Source organism: Convolutriloba macropyga, chromosome 7 (genome assembly GCF_964194025.1).
Source record: "Convolutriloba macropyga chromosome 7, txConMacr16.3, whole genome shotgun sequence".
NCBI lineage: Eukaryota > Metazoa > Xenacoelomorpha > Acoela > Convolutidae > Convolutriloba > Convolutriloba macropyga.
In genome coordinates this window covers 53,126,584-53,150,342 of record NC_134474.1, presented here as the reverse complement: position 1 = coordinate 53,150,342, position 23,759 = coordinate 53,126,584, and the positions used below count along the sequence as shown (strand labels likewise).

The 23,759-nt window shown below is 37.3% G+C and overlaps 1 protein-coding gene across 1 annotated transcript; it reads right to left on the bottom strand.

The window, feature by feature from the left end:
* Positions 1-2,630: 2,630 nt before the first annotated feature.
* Positions 2,631-19,954, bottom strand: LOC142343065 (uncharacterized). The gene is made up of 6 exons (XM_075394754.1): positions 19,867-19,954; positions 18,020-18,208; positions 17,157-17,322; positions 16,496-16,752; positions 3,922-4,295; positions 2,631-3,778 (listed from the first exon to the last, which is right to left on the bottom strand). Exons 1-6 carry the CDS (start codon positions 19,952-19,954, stop codon positions 3,014-3,016), a joined length of 1,839 nt encoding a protein of 612 aa, XP_075250869.1. The 3' UTR covers positions 2,631-3,013.
* Positions 19,955-23,759: the final 3,805 nt, after the last annotated feature.

Sequence of the window (23,759 nt, the reverse complement as noted above, 5' to 3'; positions counted from 1 at the left end):
AGATTGTTAAATTGATTAAATATTGACTTTCATTGTTTGGGTTGATTGTTTGTCGATTGTTCAAACTTTTAACATTTGATTACTACTTTTTTGTCACGATTTTTAGACTATACTCAGCGCTTATTTCAAAGCGTCACTTAATTTCTTTTGTGAGCATCTTTTGACTCAATTGAATGCTGATACAAAATGCTTCTCAAAAACCAAGCTGTGTGAAATGTTAAGTTTAATTGGACTAGAAAGCTTTCATCTGCTGAGCAAGCCCAAAAATGCTCCCTGTCGGTTGTTGGTAAAAGTGAATTTTCAACATTTAAGGGATAAATGAATTATTAACGAACAGCTCCATCTGTTGCTCGATATGCTCTATACATGAAAAAAAGTGATCATGGCTGCCAGTGGTTTACAGCGATGATGATGCAACCCTATTTGAACACCAGGTTGAGCTACGAAATTTAAATGGTTCGAGCAGTCAGTTGTTACTCGAACTAGTTTCGTTGGATTTCCTGCGTTTTGCAAAAAAAAAACAAACATAACCGATTACTGTCGGCCGAATCGCTCTCAAACGACAGCTGGGTTTCAGTTGAGAAGCCTTACTTAAGCAAAGGTGTACAATGTCTTTGAGGGGCTCAAAATATATGGTATAAGAGCTAATTATCGACTAATATTTAATTTGTTAAATAAAGCAATTTTTGAAAAACTGTTTTAGAGTAAGTGAAAATAAGTTTTATGAGAATTCCCTTAAATATTTTGAGATAGCAAAAATTTATTCTCCCGTTTAACAATCAGCACAAGATTGGCAACATAAGATACATTCTTATGACCAGCATGCTTTATGGTTGAAAACTATAATTTTATCAAGAAAATAGAAGAACGACAATGTATAAAAACAGTATATTAAGACTAAAAATGTCCAAAAAATGGAAAATAACTCAAATTTCAAGGCTGGTTTGTACTGGTTACAAAAAAGGAGATCGTTTCAGAGATTGATAAATTTCTACTTGATCTTTGAAATCTTCTCAAAGATCGAAAAAGCATTTTCAAAAGTTAATTTGTATCAATTCCAAAATTTTTGGCTTCGAAATTTATCAGAACTAATTGGAAAAATTCAAAATGGGATATCAATGGACGCTATTAGAGGTTTTTATTGATAATTAATGAGCGAAAATATGAAGTCCATTTTGACGCGCTTTTCGCTTGAATTTAAGTAGTACATGTCCTCCAAATAAGCTCAGCTACTTAAAATTGCAAGTGAGAAAGCAGTCTAGATCAAGCGCAACGCAAGCACTGAAGGGTAAAAATGTAAATCGAAAAGTCAAAAAGCTCAGTCGAGTTAATTTTGTTTGTGAGCAAATTCGTTTAAAAATTCGCAAACAATTGCAAAAAACATAGCCGGCAGATTGCCGGAATAACCGCGAAAGAATAGACCTGTGTGCCATATAATAGAGACAGAAACAGATACAGATCTAAATTGAAAATAGACGCCGCTCAAAAAACTAGGTTAAAAAACATTCAGCGATAAATTAATAAAGCTTGTTAAAATTCATTCCACAGAAGCCTTATTAGGGACCTTTACTGCACAAATGAATTCCTTTGACCCTAAACAAATTCAAATTAAACTTTTAAAGTGCAAGTATTAAAGTGCAAAAGTCATTTTATTGAGTGAGGTAAGTCACGTATGATCAAAATCTAATCACGCAAATAAGCCAAAAACTTTTGCTAAAGCGAGTGAGAAATGACGTCACGCGCGCAAATTCCGTTAGTGAGAGGAAGAAGTCATTCAGAAAATTTGACTTTCTCAGCTTTGCTGTGTGAACAAATGTAAAACGAAAAAAAGGCGTCAGACGACGAAACAAAAACAAACCAAGAGCACCGCAATATAGCTTCGCTCAGCTTACAGCTTCGCAGCTATAAAAAACGATTAGATCCCTAATATCAACATAGTGAATCTATATTGGCATAAAAAATCGTTTCTTTGCCTTAAAAAGCGAAGAGCGGACTGATCGTCTTGATGTATATTTTGCATGAACATGCCTTCAATGTCGGCAAAGACTGGATGTTCTCCAACTCTCTCCAGAACACCTAAAAGGCTGTTCAGAAGATCTCCAGTAATCAAATTGGAGTACAAGGATAAACCGCAAAATTTGGAAGCACTTTTTGCCACGCCGCAAGCTTTTCCTGGCTTAAGATTGAAATTTTCCATTCATGAGAAAAAGACGTTCCTTGAAATATTCAGGTTTCAACCTGTAGTTCGTCCGGAATATTGTCTCTCCATAGTCAACTGCCCCTAAGCGGTATTACTACAGTATTTGTGAAATAATCAGAAGCTAGTTAAAACTGCGGCAAGCAACACAGTTTGATACATTAAACTTGCAACCGGTTGACATTGGGGTTAAAATTTGTATAACGCATCCAAACTAAGTCAAATCTAAAGTTCAGAAATAAATGGTCAATCGCGGGTCTATGCGTATATAAAGGCGAAAACAGAACAGCAGCGTATCGGACTCTAAAATACTTGCAGTCCGTTTAGCTTAGATTTGACTTTTAAAGAAGTTGAGCTAAATAAGTTGCAATCGCTTGGAATGTATTCGCTTCATGATCAGATAGGGAGTAGGGAATGTTAGATAGGAAAGGAAAAAACTTTGAAAGATATATTCATATATATAAATGCACATTTCTATAGACAGCATCAATTGTTCCATTAATTAGAAAAACTAAATTCTTTTTAATAGAAAAAGACATGGTGAAAAACATGCCCGGAAACAACATTATTGAAAAGTCTGCATAATATTAATAAAATCTATTGATATTGTATTTCTCCAAAAGGAACAGGAGGTGAATTGAGAAATTGGATTTCTATTCTACAGGAATCATCATGTATTGAATTCATTCTCCCTGTCTCTCTATTTTCAAATACTACTCTCCGAATAAGACAGGACATTCAGATATTCGGAGTAGATGCCTTCACTTCTATTCCTTTATCAGACACAGACTTATTGTATAGTATGCCTCTGCTTTCTCACATCACTTTACACGATTTTTTGTTCTTCTTGTGCTTCTCGGCCGCTATTAGGTCTTGGTCTCTTAGGCTGCCCGTATTGTTGTCGGGTAACTGCACCGAGTTAGAAAAGGCCTGTTGCTGTTGCTGATGCTTCAGGCTATTTGAAGAGGTCAGATCGTTAGTGCTGCTGCTCATTCTGGGGTATCCTGCCGCATCCGCCAAAGAATTCGAAATCAGCTGCGTCGCTTGAGGACTTGCCAGATGGCTCTGGTTGGTTCTGGATGCCTGGGAGGGTGTTGAGAGCTGCTGGTGACTCTGGCTTCCATAGTTCTTATTGGATGCCACGTTCTGATTATTAGTGACGGCATTAGTGTGGAAATGAGGCTTGTTGGCAACCTGGTTTGAGTTCTGATGGTGTTGCTGAGATTCGGTGTTATTGTTGTTAGATCCCAGAGGCTGTCTCATTTGGGCACCTCTTCCATCCATTCGAGGCGATGCACCAGAGTTTAGAGGAGGAAGTTGGTTCCGTTCTTGGACACGCTTATGCTTCAGCTCAGAGAGAGTTCCCGCACTGGGACCTCCGTAGCCATGATGATGATGTTCTGCTGGTTGTCGAGGGTTGCTCTGGGATGATTCTAGGTTTGAGGAATGGGAGGTTGTCATCATTCTGTGTTGCTGACTGCTGCTGCTGCTGTTATTGGTGCTGCTCCCGTTGTGAATGATATGTGAATGCGAATATGGATCGTTAGCAAGAGAGTAAGCTGAGCTGGAATTTTGGAACTCCTGGAACAAAACGGAGGAATAAAGAACAGGTCACTAATTTTATATAGCTTACACAGAAATTTAGTTGTACTCCTCCCCCGAAAAAGTGCTTTTTGTACAATTAAGGGGTGATGGAGAATACATTTCACTTTGTAATTCCTTACACGTGGTGGCATTGGCGTGTTGTGTTTATTTGGAGCAGCAACGTTTGAGTCAGTGTGTGAAGACGAGGAGTTGTAGGTGGTATGTGGGGCTGGTTGGTGCTGGTGGTGACTGTAGGACGAGGGACTACTATTACTACTAGCAGCTGCTGATCCAGCTGATGATGGTGGCAAGAAGTCGCTGCTGTTACTCCCCTGTCTATCCACACCCCCCTGTTGGCTTGCAGGGTGATAGGGGTGGCTGCTGTTGTAGCTCGGAGGATATGAATGCTGTTGCTGTTGTTGCTGTCGTTCCACTTGTCGCCTCAAGTAACTGTTGCTATTAACTTCGTAATCATTCTTTTGCTGATCAGAATTGGAGTGAGCTACAGCGTCACCTAAATAAAGGCCTCTTTTGAAAAATAAAAGGCATCGCAAAAGTAAATTGAACTCAAACTTGTCAACTCTCTTGAAACAAGCAAAACGCACTTTTCAAAACGCCCGATCTTTTCAGTTCCAGATTCTAGAAAGCAAGAATTTCTTATATTCAGTTCAAAATATTAAAATTGCTGGCATCTTAAAACTGGCAATATAGCCGGCAATTTGGGATTGAAGCAATTAGAAAAACAATACCGAGAAAAACTGACGGCAACATAATTATCTGAAGTGTTCTTACGTGGTCCCGCTTCATTAGATTCCATAATGGTGAATTCAGCCTCTAAATTAAAGACTATAAGCGTAATACTAGAACAAATACAGTCAGAAATCGAAAGTTCGCAAATATTTTTCAGAAAAGTGTCAGTTATAAAAGCTACTATCTATATACTTGAAGCATTAATTAGATTCAACTAATTATCCCTCATTGGCAACGGATGAGACCTACCTTTAATGACACTAAGTTGATAAGACAAAATAAACGCATGCAAATAAATTTCAAAAAATCGCTAATTCCACTTTGGAAACTAAAATTTTTCGAGTCGAAGAAACATAAGCTATGAACTTTGTGAATTGACTTGATTAACTTATGTCTTGTTAACAACCGATGAGACCTGCCCATTTTAAGACTAAGTGATAAGACAGCAGCAATGATAAAAACATAAACCGACTAAGTCGGGTGAATTGCTCTCGACCGACAGGTAGGGGCTATTTAAATTTGAGGGGGTGCAGCTTAGAAACGTTTTATGGGTGCAAAAACCGCATAGGGGTTCGATCCTATCGCGAGGTTGCAAGTCTAATATCTTAACAACTCGGCTAAAATGGCTTCGCTTTCCTTTCGCTCACAATGTCTTACGAACAACACCCAAAAATGAAGAACTCAAGTGTCAAAAAGTTACTCAAGAAGTCAGAAAGTTCTATATGTTTCCAAGCAATAAAATAAAAAGAGTAGCTGCCGGTTCAGGGAGTCAAGCAATTTCAAATAGGCAAAATTAGAGTACGTGTAACATTTTAATTAGAGTACGTGTCCTGAATGTTATTTTGCGGTGGAAAAACACTCTGAAACTAGAAAAAGGACTCAATATATCCGGTTAGATCGTTCCATTTATTTGGTTGTTTTATTGATTTTAAAAAGAAGGACAGTTCCCCAAAAGGTTTTGTAGCATTGAGGCATCCCTAAAGAAGAAGTTTTAAGCTGTCCCCAGGTTCCGTGAGGTGCCACTACGCCGTTTAAAAAACATGCCTCACAAAAAAGGCTCTAAAATAAAACAAGCGTCTTCTGAAGATTTTCCATGCGGTATATGTAAAAACAATTGTACTGCATTTAGCATACAATGCTTCAAGTGTCTCAAATGGTTCCATGTTAACTGCACAGACCTGTCAGAGGAAAATTTTACGACACTGGGGAACATTAATGGATGTTTTTGGGCATGTGTACATTGTCAAAATCAAGTCGTGATTCCCCAAGATCAGTCAAACATTACAGACGAACTATCTCAAAAAATTTAGGATATGAAAAGCAACTTGAAATCTGAAATAGAATCGTTCAAAACTGAAATTCGCGATTGCATAAGAAATGTTCACACAAATATGAATTCAAAAATTTCCGAAACAGATAAGCAGCTCTCTTCAAAAACACCAAGTGACAAAAATCAAATTAAAAGATTGAAAACCTAAACAAATTGATTCTTTTTGGAGTTGCTGAGAAACCCAGAGTTGATGGTACGGGAACAACTTCTTTTGTAGAGCTGATCAGCTTCGACAAGAAAAAAAAGTAGAAGAGATTGCACAGTCTTGTGGAATTGACAAAATCATGGTTGAAGATGTTTTCCGGCTGGGGAAGTTTGATGAAGCAGCACAAAGAACACGTCCAATTGTAGTTAAGTTGACTAATCCTTGGAACTATCGACTGCTCCTGATGTCGAATCAAAAATTGAAGTCTCAAAACATTTTTGTGAAAGCTTTCTTATCCAAAGGTGATTGGGAGAAAGAGAAGAAGCTACTTGACTATCGTTTCAAACTTGCTCAAAAACTTCACATTAACAAATCAGAAATCAAAATTAGATCAGGAGCGTTGTTCGTCGGAAACCAGCTCGTAGACATAACTCTCTCAGTAGAAGAAACATGTCAGAAGATAGGTCATCAAACAACTTCACGTTCATAACTAGAGGAAAAACAAGTACTGAAGATAAGTTTATTGAACTGCCGGTCAATTTTAACAATTGATCGCAGAATGAATCTCGATATTTTACTAAGAGAACATAATATTGACATACTTTGCTCAACTGAAACATGGCTTACAGATGAATAAGAAATTCAGAAATTTTCTTAAATCGGGAATATTTCGTGCAGTTCAGAAGAGATAGAAAAGTTGGAACTGACGGTGGTACTCTTATTGCTCACAAAACAAATCTTTGTTTCAATCAAGCAGCAGAAATTGAAAAAGTGTTTGATTTTTTGTCATGTTCTTTTTACTTCCTGAACGACATTGTATTAATAATCATCACCTTGTATAACCCTCCACAGAACAGCAAAAACCGGGTTCCTGATTCAGATTTACGAAGTTCAATAAGTATAGTATTATATAAATTGGAGTCGCTTTTCGACTCCAGTACTCAGAAAAAAATTATTATTATGAATGGTGATGTAAATTTTTCACATGCTGACTGGAATTAACTTCTAGTAGTAATGAATATGAAAAAGCATTCATAAAAGAAATTGATGCTCTGAACCTTTGCTCAATCCTCAACTCTTTTAATGCAATAATCTGGAGCAATGTATTCTATTGGTTGAGGCTAATTCCTTCTCAGATCACAAATTGTTCATAGCAGAAATTTCTGTCAGACTCACAAGAAAAGAACAAAAGCCTCTCTTCCAAAAACTCAACATCAACAAGGCAGATTGGCACTTATTCATCTCTCATTTTGAAATCCCCACTAAGTCAAACCGATGTCCCAATGACTTGCTACATTGCTTTTATCAGAGTTCCTACAATGCTTGTGAAAAGTCAATACCTCGTATAACAAAACGCCGGCTTGACGCACCATCTTATATGTCTTTCCATAGTGTACACATAGAAAACAAGCTGACGACGCTAAGGAAAACAAACAAAAGATCAGAGGAAATTAGAAATTTATAGGTGGAGTTATATAATATCCTTGCTTAAGGACAAACAAAATTTTATCGAGGGTTTCTGTATTTCAACAAACAACGATGCATACAAATTTTTGCGAAGACTAAACCAAGAACAAACTTTCCCCGAGAAATTGAAATATAGAGGCCAAGATATAATGGTTCTCAGCAAATTGCAGAAAGTTCCAACGAGCGATTTTCTTCAGTATTTATCGAAGATAATTGACATTGTTGTGCCTGAAACAGCTCAACCAGAGATTTTTCCAGACGATATCACATTCAACGCAAAAGATGTGCTAGACGAAATATCACAAATTGAATCTGGTGTCAACTCTTATGATCAAATAACACCATCACTCCTTAAAGCCTCAGCGCCGTACGTTATAAATAGAATCTTGTATATATTTAGCTGCATTATTAACGCTTGTCAATTTCCCAAAGTCTGGAAAAACAAACACGTGCGTCCTCGTCACAAAAAGGGTAGCAAAACGGAAATTAAAAACTACAGACCAATCGCAATGCTCTGTGCAATTTCTATAGTTTTTGAAAGAATAGTTTACAAACAAATTAAGAAGACATTCGAAAGGGAGCTTTTCACTGCTCAACATGGTTTTCGGCAAAAACATTCAACAGTAACCCAATTGTTACTATTTTGTGATAACTTATATCAAGCTTTAGACGAAAATTCATCCCTGATAACAGTTTACCTGGGCATTGCTAAAGCTTTTGATACGATTAATTTTAATATTGTGCTTCAAAAGCTCGCTCGTTTTGGGTTTGATGAAAAATTTTTGAAATTTTTTGCTTCATATCTGGTTGATCGACAGCAGATAGTAAAAAGTGCAGACAGTTACTCGACTTTCTCGAAAATCTCAAGCGGGGGTCCCCAGGGATCAATATTTGCTGTGTTTTTGGTCTCGGTGTACATAAATGACCTACCTGATCAACTTAATAATAAAACATTCCTTTATGCCGATGATACGAAAATATTAGGACAGATTTCAGAACGTGAAGAACTTCAGTTTGATATAAATAGAGCTATCGAATGGTCTTGTTCAAACAAACTAAATTTCAATTTTGACAAATTCAGAATTCTCGAGTTCTCATACAAAAATACATATAATTCGTCTACAGAGTTATTTGCAAAAGGAATTGCCATCAAAAACGAAAAACAAATTAAAGATCTCGGATTCATTTTAACGGCCAGCATGACTTGGAATTGTCACCTCGAAATGGCGGTAAAGAAAGGTTTTCAAAAACTGAATCATTTTATACCCCGCACCACAAAAAAAACTGTCAAATGCACGTTGGTGAGAACATATATTCTCATCGGTCTTTTATGCGTGAAATGTCTGGAACCCAGGACCACAGTATCTTCAACGCTTGGAAAGACTGCAGAGATCATGTTTAAAATGGATAACTTGCCGTTCTGTTCTGGGTGACAAAGAATACGCTGAGAGCCTAATTCGAAATCGCCTATTGTCAGTTATTTTCTAATTCTTGACGACCTAATTCTGCTTAAAAAGATTTTAGTGGGCTTAACTTCTATGAATGCGTCAGACCACTGGTCAATAACTTTTGGTTGTCCAAAGACCAGATCAAGTGGAAAGTTTTTTATTGAAGCGAGAAAAACATTTCGGAAACGTTCTGAAGATAATTACTTTAATAGAGTAGCCCGATTCAATAATTCTTTGTCTAAACTTAACAGTTTTGCTAACTATTCACCACACAGAAATCCATGTCAGCTTCGAAGAGAAGTAAAGAACTTTTTGGAAGGGGAGGCATTGAAAAGATTCAAATATAAAAGTTACCCTTCAGGATGGAAAGTTTTCGAGAAAATTTAATTATTGAAACTTGATTTCTCCCCTAATCTGGGGACTACTAAGCTGGTTGTAACCATGTTTGTTTGAAATCAATATTATTATTATTATTGTTATTAAAGAAAAAACAGTGAAAATTCGAGTGACTAATTAACGCGATTGAAAATTAACGCGAGTGAAAAAAAATTACCCTCAAAAACTAAAATTAGTTTAAACACGTTTCAAACTCAGTAGTTATTTCGCTCCGTTTACTACTCCACCGGGTCTCAATTCACCACTAGTTTGAATTCTCATTTACATCAAAATGTCGAAACACAAGCTATGGAGGCTGCTAAAATCTATGTAAAAAAACATTCGGAGCTTCATTAATAAAGCTGGTTAAATAAGCTCGATAAAGAAGCCAATTTATTACCACCTTTATTACACATAAAGATTGAATTAAACTAATTCAAATAAAAATTTCAAACGAAGTTTCAAAGTGCAAACGTCATTTCATTGAGGTAAGTGATCACGCAAATTAACTAAAATCTGATCACGCAAATTAACTAAGAACTTATACGCGAGCGAGAGAGAGAGAGACAGAGAGAGAGAGAGAGAGAGAGAGAGAGAGAGAGAGAGAGAGAGAGAGAGAGAGAGAGAACAGACGCCCACAAATTGCCTTCAATTCAAATAACTTCCATTGAAGAAACAAAAATCAAGACCTAAAATGAACTATTAATAGATTGGGAAAACCATTTAGAAAATTTCATCAAACAAACCGAAAAAAAACAGTCCAAACCGCTGTCAAAATGCCGCGAGTCAACGTAAAACAACTAGCAAGAAAACGAATCGGACTTCAAAAAACATGAAAATATGTGAACAGATCATAAAAAACGACAGCGTACCAATACAATCCAAATCTATGGATTGCAAAAAAAGCGCCTACATAACAGCCAGTTGAGAGGCTGACGACGGCTATTAAAAACAAAGTGCGCGTTTCAAGCACAGTTGCTCGACTTCTCTGTAGTAAAAATTCTGGCGTATATCTTGAACGACGCAGCTTTTCCTAATTAATGCCAGATTTTCTCTGATTTCATCATAGTCACGTAACCTATACATCATATTCTGGTAAAAAGACAAATATTGCTTTTCCTTTCGTTTCATTTCTTTTTATTTTTCGCATCATTTCAAAAAGAACTCCGTGAACCTCATTTTATCAGAACGAAGCGACTATTAAACAGTTATGCACGGCATTTCACACTCGATTTACATCTTGAAATTAGCGCAACCAGTAGCTCATTTCAGCTAAGATAACCGATATCTCAAATTTCGCAACGCCGTCCATTTTGTCGGCCTTTGAAAGTTGCAGACATTGAAAACAAAGCCCGCAGATGGCCGGAAAAAAAACGAGCCTTGAACCCAGTCCAGATTGAAACAGAAATGAAAGAAAAATAGAAATGCTTTTATTCTTAGCGTCAAAGTGTTCTAATTTGGTGACCAGTTTAAATTGGACTACAGAACTACACTTCTATTAGGCTTCTCAACTGAGGGCTATTAAGCTCATTGCCAATGCCAGGTACGAATAGCACTAATGAACTCTAATAACATTTTACACTATCACTTTATGACAGGGCGTTATCGGTCTATCCCGTTTCTTTTTTTGCACTTGACCGCATTCACCATTTCGTAACTTTAATTGAATGAATTCTAAAATCAGGACAATATACTTTATACTATTGTCAGCAAACATTATACACTGAGGAACTTTGATAACTCAATGCAAAGTCCTGAAACGAAGTCTTAGTGCCAGGGCTTTATCGGTTTGCCAAGTTTCTTTTGACTTCACTCTTTTGACATTGACCGTAAACAATACATTGCGTAATTCAATGAAAGAGAGAACTTCAATACCATTCAGTTGAAACGGCGAGTGAGGGCAGTCAGAAGTCAAGCGCGAAAGTCGTGACTTGTGTAAAACCGAAAACCTGATTGAAAGGTAAAACAAATTTAGAAAGAACACAGCAGAACATGTCCTGAAATACAATTCAACTAATTAAATGAAAAACTCAAAATTACTGTATCTGACCAGCAGATCAATTGAACAATGCCCGCCGAAAAAAAAGTGTCACAAGTTTAAAGGAACTCAAATAAACAACCTCAACAAAAATACAATGCTTTCTGAAACACTTGAAGCTTATACCACTTGAAGGCCAAATAATTTGATCCAAAAAATAGACATATTCACCCACGCACAAGCCTTGAAAGGGGTATATTGGCCAAAAAAGATAGATGAACGAGAAATATGACAAATATTTAACAGAAATATTAAAAACTGGAAAAGTTTTCAAAGTTTCAAATTTTTTGCAAACTAAATATGCTCAAAAACCATTTTTTGTCTCTCGAATCAGTCCAGTAACCCATTTGTAAGACTTAAAAAGGTGTATTGGCCCTTGAGGATCGATAACACAGAAAACTACGAAAAAATTTTAAAATTGCAAATTTTATTGCAAATTTTATAGCAAACGTTGCTAAAATTCTTGATATTAACATCTTAATAACAATTTCATTGTCTTCTAAAACTATCCAGTAAACCAAATTTCAAGCCATAAAAAGTTTCACTGGCCATTAAAGATCGATACACTCGGAACATGATCGGAAAAATACTTCAAAAAAAAATCAAACTTAACAAAAATTGGTGATATTAAAATGATGAATATCAATCCATTGCCCCATCCAACCATGTAGTAACTTATTATAAAACCCTAGAGGAGGTTATCTGGCCCTGCGGCTGGAAAAAATGAAAAGTTTCAAAAACTTGAAAAAAAATGAAAAAATTGTTATAATTTTGCCTGTATATGTTTGCAGTACCAAAACATATAGCTCTCAAAATGGTCATGAAAAGTAAGTATGTCTTGCAAACGACCTTCATCAAATTTTACAAACGTCAATTTAAGACTGCTCAAACAAAAAAACCTCAAAAAGCCGAAAAAACGTGAAATACTGCACAATTTTAGGCTCAAGAACTTTAGCTATGGATTAAGGCCTTCCTACCAGCTGCACCACTCTAAAAAACCTAAAAAATACTAAAGCCAGCTTTGGGCCTCTAATGAATCCTAATACCTGCCAAGCTTTACCTGATTATATTGTTTCAAAATCTCAAAGTCATGGAAAAAGGTGTGGAAAACATCTTAAAAACAGACAGCACCAATACAATTCAATATCTTTGGATTGTAGAAAGAGAAGGCCAATATTAGACCAAGCTATCGCTTCGCGGCTAATAAAGAGAAGACTTCAAAACCAACAAAGCAACAGCCACAAAAATATCCTGCAGTTTAGAAGATAACTAGTAGGGCATATAATAGAAAAAAACGAAGTTAAAAAAACAAAAGAAATGTTTTAAATTTGAAAATGGCAAAAACTAAACATAGCCAGCAGATTGCAGGAAAAACTGCAAATGCGTGCCGTATAATTTACATAGAAATTAACAGATGCAAATTGAAAAAATTTACTGATGCAGATATGTAAAAAAAACCATTCAGTGATAAATTGATAAAGCTTGTTAAAACTCATTCCACAGAAGCTTTTTTATTAAAGATTATTAATACAAATATCAGTTGCTTTGACACTTGGCCAATTCGAATCCGACATAATTTTCGACGAGCAAAAGGCAATTTATTGAGTGAGGTAAATCATTTATTATCAAAATCTAATCAAGCAAAAAAATTTTGCTAGAGCGAGAGAAATGACGTCACGCGCGCAAACGCCGTTAGCGAGAGAAAAAGGAATTCAGAAAATTTGACTTCTTCCGCTTTGCTCTGTGGACTACTGTAAAACGGAAAAAACGGGCGTCAAAAACGAGGAAACAAGAAAACAACGAACATAGCAATATAGCTCAGCTCAGTTACAGCTTTAATAAAAAATTTGGTAAAATTCTTGATGCAAAGATCCTCAAAACAAATTTTGTGCTCACAAAATTAACCCGGCTTTCCACTGTTCCTCGGTTTTATCATTTTTGAGAGATCAAACCAAATTTAGCCTAAGTTTTATCAGATCTAAAAAATATACTTGACGGGTCCGCTTTGACTTAGATAGTTATATACAAACCAGGCAAACATTCCCTTCACATTTTTGTACATCTCATAAACATAAATGATACGTTTCATGAATGTTGAATGGCCACTTATAAAAATACCAGTTCTGTTATGTAAAAATCTAGAGTACAAATAGGCGAAAAAACTTAACCATAAAGCGACTGAAGTCAGACAAATTGCTCTCGAACTTCTAGATAATTTAAAGAAATTAAAACCAAGGCCAACCCAATCCCCCGACCTCGGGCGTAAAAGACTCAAGTATTAACCACACGTCTGTCATGTCCTTGTAATATTAGCTTTTGGTTCAGCAATATTTAATTTCTGATTTAGAGCAATTTAGTGCCACGCAAAAATCAAGCGTGAAGAAGTCAGTTTAGAAGTAAAATCGATAAAATGTTCTCGAACAGAACAACAAAGAAAAATTGCATAAAAAACACGCAAGTTTACAACAACTGCTTCAAGCATCGTTTGAGAGCAATAAAAAACTAACTAGCAGGTCCATATCAAATGCATCTTATCTTGAAACTGTAACAATTGATATTTATTGAAAATTTATTCGTAATAACTGTTGTACGTGCAATCGTTCCATTATAATTTTTTAGAAAGTAGTTTGGACATATCAACAAATAAGGAAGGCAGCCAAATATATTAAAAAGGTTTTATGACAGGTCACATTATTGCATTTTATCACAGAGCATTACAACAAACTCAAAACAGAGATAGAATAATATATAAAGAGTGCGTGCAAGAGAGAGAGAGAGAGAGAGAGAGAGAGAGAGAGAGAGAGAAAGAGGGAGAGAGAGAGAGAGCGTATGAAAAAAGCAAAAAAAGCGAGAATGGATGTTAAAAAGAAATAGACCAACACATACAATACTAAAAACAGCAAACAAAAAAACTATGAAAATGGAAGAGGAATTTTGAACAGACCAGAGAGAAATGCTTTAGAAAAACAGTGACGAAATGCTTTAGAAAAACAGTGACCAACAGAGAGAGAGAGAGAGAGAGAGAGAGAGAGAGATTAACGCAAAAAATATAGTGAGTGAAAGAAAAAAAGTAAGAACGAAACCCACAGACAGAACGAAAAACGGTTGAAAGCAAAAAAAAGAAAACAGAAAAAAAACAGTCCGAAAGGAAGCCAAACGGAGTGAAGACACCACAAAATAATGATTTAAAGAACACAAGAGAATGAAAAATTGGTGAGAGGAAAGAACAGAAAGAGTACAATGCAGACAAAACTTAAGAACCTTAAAAAAACAACCGAGTGCGAAACACTGAAAATGCCGAAAAGGAGAAATTAAAACCGAAAAAAAACAGAAATAAAACGAAAAGAAAACATTAATAAACAGAAACGTGAAAGCGCGAGAGGGAAACAAAAGGAGAAAAGACGAAAGCAATAGAAGGAATAACATGAAACAGCAAAAAATTCAGAGCAAAAAGCAATTATCAGAGTAATAGAAATAGATTGAAGAGCAGGAGAAAGGAAGATTGTGCCACAGAAAAGACAAAAACAGAAAGAAAATGAAGAGAGGGAGAGACGCAAAACGAGTAAGGAAAAAAGAAGGATGATACAGAAAGAAAGGTACGAAGAAACAAATGAGGATAGAACAGTTCAAAAGATGAGACAACTGAGATAGCGTGGTTAAGACAATGAATTCCTGAGATGGCGCTCAAAAAAAGCAGGAATCGTTCGCAAGCATTCGTGAATGCTTTTATAGAATAGTCAACGGAAACATAACAGGACTAGAGTTACAGGACTGAACAAAGCAACAAAAGAATTAACTTCGAAAAAATTAAAATAGAAAAATTATATACCTATGATGTTTTAGATGCAGTAATTTATTTATAGCAGCTGTCATTATGAAGGAGTCCTCTATTGACCGCTACAATTTGATGTAATTTCAAGAACCCTTAATATTGGCAAGTAAATTTTTGGCACCTATTTCTGGTTTTTGTAACGGCACTTCTTCCTTCTATTCACAAATTGTTTTCCAAGAGTTCCTCTGTATGAAAAAGCTTTCGTTCAGTGACACGCTGACAAACCAGTTTTCGATCATCCAATTTTTAGCTATAAACGTTTTCGGTCAGCGACTTTTCTTTATTACAAATTTTCAAGACAACCTTATTCAACAATTTTTAGACAATAAATAACGAAAAACGATGCTTTTTCCTGTCATTAACACCTTTTGCCTTGCCACAATTCTGATCATTCGCGTTTTTAGTATCAATACTTGTCAGTCATGGACCCTTTTCTGAATAAATTTTCACCCCCTTTCTAAACATTTTATCGGTCAATGACTTTCTTGGACACTATTAGTTCTCGGTAGGTGACCCTTTGTGCATTGGAACACGGGTTATTGTCTTTTTCTGAAACAAATAAAAATTCGGCAACAGGCCTTTTTGCGGAGTATTTTTCGGTCAATGACCTTTAGCATACTTTTTTTTACCATAGTCCATTTTTGCAACCTCTTAACCGTGCTCTTCGGTAGTAATGTTAAAACGTGATGCTCAGTGAGGCCTCTAAAACTTGCAGCCTTTTGTGTTCACGTGTTTAATATATAGATAGATGATATTCTAGGCAGGATTGAAATTGGTCTATTCTTCTCAATATTATTCATATTCCTTCCTCGTGTTGAATTTCAGCTACGTAAGCAAAGTTCCAAAAACCAGGCCACACGCTCGCTTTCATTAAATTACATAACTCAAGCTGGTGCATATAACCCAGAAAAATTCCACAAACGAGCAGCATGTAAAAGACGGCACATCAAAAAGAAGCCACATACAACCGGTAAAAAATTTCTCCAGAATACCGCATACTTCTATCATATCTAGTCAAATTTGGGAAAGAATCAATGATGTAAACATCAAGAGCTAAGATGGCAAAATTTTTACAGTGAATTAGAACTCAATTCTTGCAACATAAGCACTTTGATCATTGATTCTAGTTAGTTAAAAACTGACAACTTTTGAATCTAGCCGTTGAGTTCAGCTGCTTAACGGTCTTAGTTATTTGAGCTATAGCAAAAATCCGAATCAACAAAACCGACGAACTTCTAATTGTTTGTTTGAGTGCAATGAGCCAATAGAAAGAAACGTAATTTAACAAGTGGTACGAGCACTTCTGTTTTTCAATGACCGTTAACTAACCCTGCCCGTGAGAATGATTGGGTGCCAGATCAAGACCAGAGGAGGAGGCAGAGGCGTAAGAAGGAGGCGATGTCGGATTAGCAGCAGAAGCAGTGCCAGAGTTAGTGTTGGAACTAGCATTAATGTGTTGGGTGGTGTTGGTTGAAGTGGGACTGGACTCGTCCAGACTGGAGACAGTGTGGAACTCTTCCTTCATGTCCTTCTTCTGTAGATCCTTCTTCTCCCGCATACTCGTCCTCCGCATTGATGACCTAAAGCTGAAACATTGCAGTCCCCTCTATACATTCATTCACAATTATCTCTCCACTCAATTAGCTGAAAGGATCTTTTTCATCCTTCAAAAAGATACTTTCAGCTGGAACCCTTTGAAATGATCAGTAAAACTTTTTAATTTTGCATTTACGAGAAAATAATTGGGGTTTACGAGAAAATAATTGGCGAAAAAAGATTTACCAAGGTTTACCAACAACAAAAACTTTAAACCACTTCAATTTTCTTCTACTTTTTTAAGAAGTAAGCCACCGCTAAAGTTAAGAGTCTAGTTGACACTTGATCATTCTCTGATTTAATGCACTCTGAACACACCAAGACCAACATGAGATGGGAAATATTAGAGATATCATTCAAGTGCCTTTCTTCTGCTCTCATAGTATTTGTGTACCTTCTGCGACTTCCTTGGCGCTTGAATGGGTTGTAGGGATCGTTCACTCCTCCTGGTCCTGACATAGCTATACCTGCTGCAGCTGCGCCACCTTGATTGCTCACTAGAGAATCGCGTGTATGACTGCGTCTGTTGAAGAAACCTGTACCGTCAAACGAAGGATGCCCTGAAAATCAAATTGCCCTAATATTCTGTATCTCTTCTATCACTTCAATTTGCCCTCAAAATTCAATGAAAAAGTGAGCTTTAAAAAAGACAGCGCCCCACTACAAAATTCAAATTCTTTGAATTTTTTTTAAAAAAAGGATAGCACCTAAATAGCAACCGTTGAGAGGCTGATGGTGGCTATTAATAATTTAAACTTCGCTCGAAAGCAATTAATAATAGATTACCATTACTCTTCGAGTTGTAACAAAAATAAGGCCGCTAATAGCCGACGGCGAAGATGAGGGAGGCTCTAAAAGAGGCTTCGACCATCTAAAATTGATAGATTGTTAGGTGCTTTTCTTTCATCCTTCAAAAGATACTTTCAGATGGAACCCTTTGAAATGATCAGTAAGAAGTTTTTAATTTTGCATTTCGATTTTTCGGATAACCATTATAATTCTAAGATATTAATCTATGCTTTTTGGCTATGTTATTTTTTATGATTATGAACTTTTTCTGTTCCACTCTTGGACTTTTGTAGTTTTGGAAGTAGGTTAATAGTCGGCTATAAACGTGGATGCAAGTTTCAGTCGTTATCACTTGGATCTAAGCACGTTAATACACGAACTGCTGCACCCATTTTAATTTTTCAAGTTCGGGTAAGGATGGGAATGATCATATGCGATAAGATTTTAAAAAATGGTATTATGGCCTACCTGCACTAGTTGGAGTACTTCCTCCTCCTCCGTCGGTTTCCCCCTGCTGCTGCTGTTGTTGGAGCTGTCTCTCCTTGGTCCTCCTCCTTTCCGCCTCCGCAGCTGCCGCCTCCTCCGCCTTCAGCTGTTCCTTCACTTCCTCCTCCTTCGCTATCAGCTGCGTCCGGAAGTCAGGGTCATCACACAAGTCTACAATACACCAACCAAATCTTTACACTCACCCACAATTACAAAGCAACAAATGGATTTTGTAAATTCAATTTTTAAAAAAAATTCGCTTGGTATTGTGCGCGCGCACATAATAATCCGACACCCATATCATCGTCACATTTCTGCATCATCAAATAAGAGTCACCGATCAAAAATCAAACGATTAACGTCGGGCGAAGTGCTCTCGTCCTCCGACCGGTTGGCTTCGGAAGTAGCCAGCTGGGGATAGACAGGTAGCCCTCCGAGCGCTACCTGTTTATCCCGTTTTTGAGGACGAAAAGTCAAATGGGTCAGACAAAAATCGTTCAAGCGAAAAATCGAATAAAAATACCCCAAGATTAATATAATTGCTACAAACTTTGTTTGAGAGCATTTAAAAAGTGGCTTGATATTGTGCCTCCGCACATAATAATCCGACCCTATCTCATCATTACATAATTGCATCATCAAAATTGTCGCCGATCAGAAGTGCTCTCAAATAACTCTCGAGCGGTTGGTTTCGTCGGCAGCAAGCTTAACTGCGAGAGGGATTAATTGCGTATAATAACAGCTGAAATAAGGGGGTGGGGTTAATAGTGAGACGAGTGTTAAAGCGGAAACTAAAAGCCTCTGAAAACACGACATTGGCGATCATATAATCCTCTTTTTGACTACACACGAAGGTCACTAATATAAGGTTTTTACGTAAAAAAAAGGAAAAATCCCATAGGAAAAGCCCTGAACCAAATTGTACTTTGCTGTTGTGAAAACAATCAATCATCGCACAAGTTTATGTACCTCCAAAATTAAATCAGCAAGAAACTTTCAAAGATTTGTAATAAAATTTTCAACCTAAAAATTTGGTATATTCAGAAAGATATACCAAGAGAAAAGCAAATACTAGAAGACAAAAACAACTGAACCCTGACAGACGATTTGAAACAATTAGTTGAATTCATTTGGCAATTCTCCGTAAACTTCAAACGTTCTGAAACATAGCCAACTAACGTCGGAAGAATTGCTCTCGAATGCCCAGACCAGTAGGAGCTCTAGTAAAATTTAGCCTCTTCAGTCGGGGGGGGGGGGGGGGTGAGGGGGACTAAAAAATACAGTACGGGCTTCCAATGACTTCATTAGAGGTTACTATACACCACTACGGGAAAAATGACACCAATTTCGCCGCATTGTTCATTTGACGTTTACTAAACTGCCACAAATTGAGTTCAGCTGCTGAATGAGGGAGAATTTTAGAACACGTAAAACGCAAAAAGTGAAGGGCGTAAAATTTGCTTGAAAGATCAAAACGCAAGAGCGAAAAGTTTGCATAAAAACGACACAAACGTTTACAAAAATACATCAAACAATTAATAACATAACCGACTAACGTCGGGCGAATTGCTCTCAAACGACCGGCGAGCGGTTGGCTTCTTCAGTAGCTAGCCACGGTTCAGTGAGGCTAGCTTTAGCTTAATTGAACGGGCGTAAGGTGAGCGTAAAAGATGATGACATCACGCCACATAACAGCAGCTGAACTGCGGCAACAACAAAAGAGTTAAGGAGAGAGAGAAAAAGATACAGAGTGTGCGAGAGATAAAACGTGAACGAGAAAGAGGAAAGAAACCCCAACTAACAGAGAGAAAGAGAGAGAGAGCTAGTACTTTTTTCCAGGATGAGATTCGACTCGGCAACTTCCAGTTTTCCAGCTTTGTTAGTAATTAACTTAATCTTATAGAAAAGTTTCCCCATTACGCAGAAAAAAATGTTCAAAACAATTTTTTGTCTCCGGAGTTCTGTCATATAACCCATCTGTAAGACTTAAGAAGTTTCGTAATGGCTTTGTCAGTAGCTAGCCACGGTTTAGTGAAGCTAGATTTAGCTTGATTCAACTCTGCAACTTAGTTTTTTTAGCCTTGTTAGTAAATAAATCAAATAAAGAACTGATATTTAAAAAAATTGCAAAATATTGCAAAGATTAAAAAGAAAAACCTCCATATTTCGCAATGAAAACGTTCAAAACCATTTTTTGTCTCTGGAGTTATGTCAAGTAACCCATATGCAAAACATGAAAAGCTTCGTTGGTCAGTAATGATCGTTTAACTCAGAAAAGGACAAAAAATCAAATTTCAACAAAACCTTGCAAAAATTCAAAATATTAAATTCTTCAGAAACCATTTCATTGTCTCTAGAGACTATCCAATATCACTATTTCAAGCTTAAATAGTTTCACTCGCTCAAAGCTCCTTAAACTTTGAACACGACAATAATTTTCCGAAAATTTGAAAAAAAAACACTTTTTATCAAAAAATTGCTAAAGCTGGATTCAATAAAAAATTGAAAACCATTCCATCAACTCCAAAACCTATAAGAGAGCTCATCATCAAATCTCGCAGGAGGTTCCCAGGACCCTGTTGGCGGAAAAAACGAAACATTCAAAAGGATTAAAAAAAAACTCGAAAGAATCGTAAAAGTTTATCAAAAAATTGCAAAAATTTATGACATTAAAAAGTTGAAAACTAATCCAGGGCCAATCAAAAATTTTCCAGTAACTTAATATTAAACACATAAGAAAGTTTTTGGAACCCTGAGGCCGAAAAAATTTGAATAATGACAAATTTCAAAAATGAACGAAAATTGCAACTTTTGTCAAAAAAAATGCTGAAATTCAGATGTTCAAATCTTGAAAAATAATCCATTATCTTTATAAACTATACAGTAACCTACTGTCAATCCCTAGAGGAGGTTCCTCGGCTATTGAGGCTGGAGAAACTTAAAAACCGGAAAACATTTTCAAAAAAACTGGAAAAAAAGCAAGTTTTATCAAAAAAAGTGTTAAAATTTGTCAGATTTAAAAGATGAAAGCTATTCCATGGCACATAAAATTTTATTAGTAACTTATTATCGAACCCTTAAGGACTTTTTCTGGCCCCTGCATCTGGAAAGACGTGAATAACGAAAAAATAAATGTCAAAAAATTGAAAAATTTTGCACATTTTGTCAAAAAAAAGCTAATATTCGTGATGTTAACATGTTGAAACCATTGCATTACCACTAGAAACAATGCCGTAACCTATTATCAGACCCTATAGGAGGTTCCCTGACACCTATGGCTGATAAAAAATTAACAAATGTCAAATTTTCAAAAAGCTTGAAAAACATTGATAGTATAAATTTGCGTTTTTAGCAAGCGGTTGTTCGTCAGTAGCTAGCCACGGGAGGGGGGAGGGGTTGGGGTGGGGGGGGGGTGCACCGGGGGCTGATTGGGGGCAATACTGGGGTGGGGGCAACAGCGCGGTGGGGGGTGGGAGCAATAGGGGGTAGGGTCAACATTGGGGGTGTCTTCAACCTCTAAGAACCACCCGTCACGCCATAAGTATAAGTATAAGTCTCCAAAACAGTTTGAGCTGAAACAGAGCTGAAAGGCTCTAAGAGCACTTAATACCCGCTGAGAGTTACCTGTTTATCCCGTTTTTGAGGACGAAAAGTCAAAGGCGTCAGACGAAAAATCGGTCAAGCGAAAAATCGCCGGTAGAATACCGGAAACGACTCGAATCCTCGTGCATTAAATTCTTTAACTAACAGTACCAAAATCAGAACATCAAAACAGACAAGAGAAAAAAACAAAAGTAGCCCAACACACCACATTAAAGTGTTTTAAAAATGCCGACAATTTTTTAGGTGCGGGGGGAGCCAGGTGGGGTGGGTGGGTAGATAGAATGGGGAGGTGGTAGTGCTGGGGTAGTTGGGGGGGGGGGAGGTGGGGTTGAAGGGAGGGGGTAATTGGGGGTAGGGGTAGGTGGAGGTAAGTTGGGGCGGGGGGTAGGTGGGTGGGTGGGTGAGTAGATAGGTTGGGGATGTGGGTAGTGCTGGGATAGTTGGGGGGGGGGGGGTTGGTAGGTGGGGGTAGCTAGGTGAAGGGAGGGGGGTAGGCTAGGTGGGGTGTAAGTTGGGGGGGGGGGGGTGCGGGGCGGTTGGGGGTACGGGGGGGGGGTGCGGGGGTAGGTAGGTGTTGGGGGGTTGTGCGGTGTAGTTTAGATAATTAGTGGTTGCTTATATAGGAACAAAAAGTCTCGAAATGACCTCTTTACCTTGAACATTACCAGCAGTTCCTAATTACTATACATTACAAACGAAACTACTATTAAAGTCCAATGTTCGAAAACAGAAGTCAACAATAAAAAACGGAGGTAAATGCTCGAACAGAAAGAAGTCAAAATTCAAGTCATGAACAAACTTGCTTTCTGCGAAAAAAAACCTGTAGAATCTCAAAACTCCTCTTCGAGTCGTAAAAAGACCGACAGGACTAATATAATTGTTACAAACTTTGTTTGAGAGCAATTAAACATAAACCGACTAATGTCGGAAGAATTATTCTCGAACGAAATTCAGGGGCTGTAGCCTAGATAAATTTCCCTGATAAGTGCAAAAAAAAATTTGACCTCACCGGGATTCGAACCATGGACCTCCGGATCCCTCAACAGAAGCACTGCCCACTCGGCTATCAGGATCTTTTGTTATGCTGCAATCGATTTTATATTAGCAACAAGCTTTACTTGAACGACAGAAATATATATATATATATATATATATATATATATAAAAAGTACCTGAACAAAAAAGTTCCCAGTTGGGTATGTAGTCCCCCCCCCACACACACACACACACACACACACACACGCACACACATTCACTAAGTGGAGGCGCAAAAAATATTGTTACTCGACGAAACACTAGCCTATTGATCTAAACCTCAAAGAGCTAGCTACCGTGATCAAAGTTAATATTTTAATGTCTTCTAATATCGACACAATGTGTAGTCCAAACGAACTGGTCTTTCAAGTTCGACACGCACGCATCATCACAGGAAATATGTTTTCGACCATGAAACTTAATATAAAAAGTATTTAGAAAACCAGTTATGCCTATAATATTGTATATTAAACAGTCTCAAAATAAAAGGAGGAATAATAATTGGAACACTTCTTGGAATTGTAATTCAAATATTGACAAATAATCAAATCACGTCAACTAAATCGCATATGCGTTTGTTAACACAAAACCTGTGGTTACCACGCATTTAATTCCTTGCGATTACCCACAAAAAGTGACTGCACTCTCTACTATCAGATGAAAATGATTGTATGTTTGGGTATTCGTTAGGAAAGATTACAAACTTGCACTGCGCTTCTAGCAGGAGCGCAGCAAACTTCCATGGAAAAAATTGGAACTGTTTCTTGGCATTCATTGCAATGTTTGAAGAAACTAACGTTGGTTTTGCAAGGATACTCTTTGTATGGCCTCGCAAGAGAAGGGACTACTCTTTACTATTCCACCATAAAGGTGAGAAACAACAACTATGAACATAAAACAGACTAACGTCTGGCGAATTGCTCTTAAACGACCGGCGAGCGGTTGGCTTTGTCAGTCGCTAGCCACGAGGGGCGGGGGAGGGTGCACCGGGGGGCTGATGAGTGGGAGGGGCAACCGCGGGGGGGGGGGGGGGGGGGGGGGGTCTTCAACCTCCAAGAACCACCCTTCACACCATAAGTATAAG

Coding starts and splice junctions, on each gene's coding strand:
- LOC142343065 (XM_075394754.1), bottom strand. CDS start 19,954: ATGGGGAAACTTTTCTATAAGATTAAGTTAATTACTAACAAAGCTGGA. Junction 17,323..18,019: donor AAGTACTCCAACTAGTGCAG/GTAGGCCATAAT, acceptor TTTGATTTTCAG/GGCATCCTTCGTTTGACGGT. Junction 4,296..16,495: donor CAATCATTCTCACGGGCAGG/GTTAGTTAACGG, acceptor GCCTTTATTTAG/GTGACGCTGTAGCTCACTCC.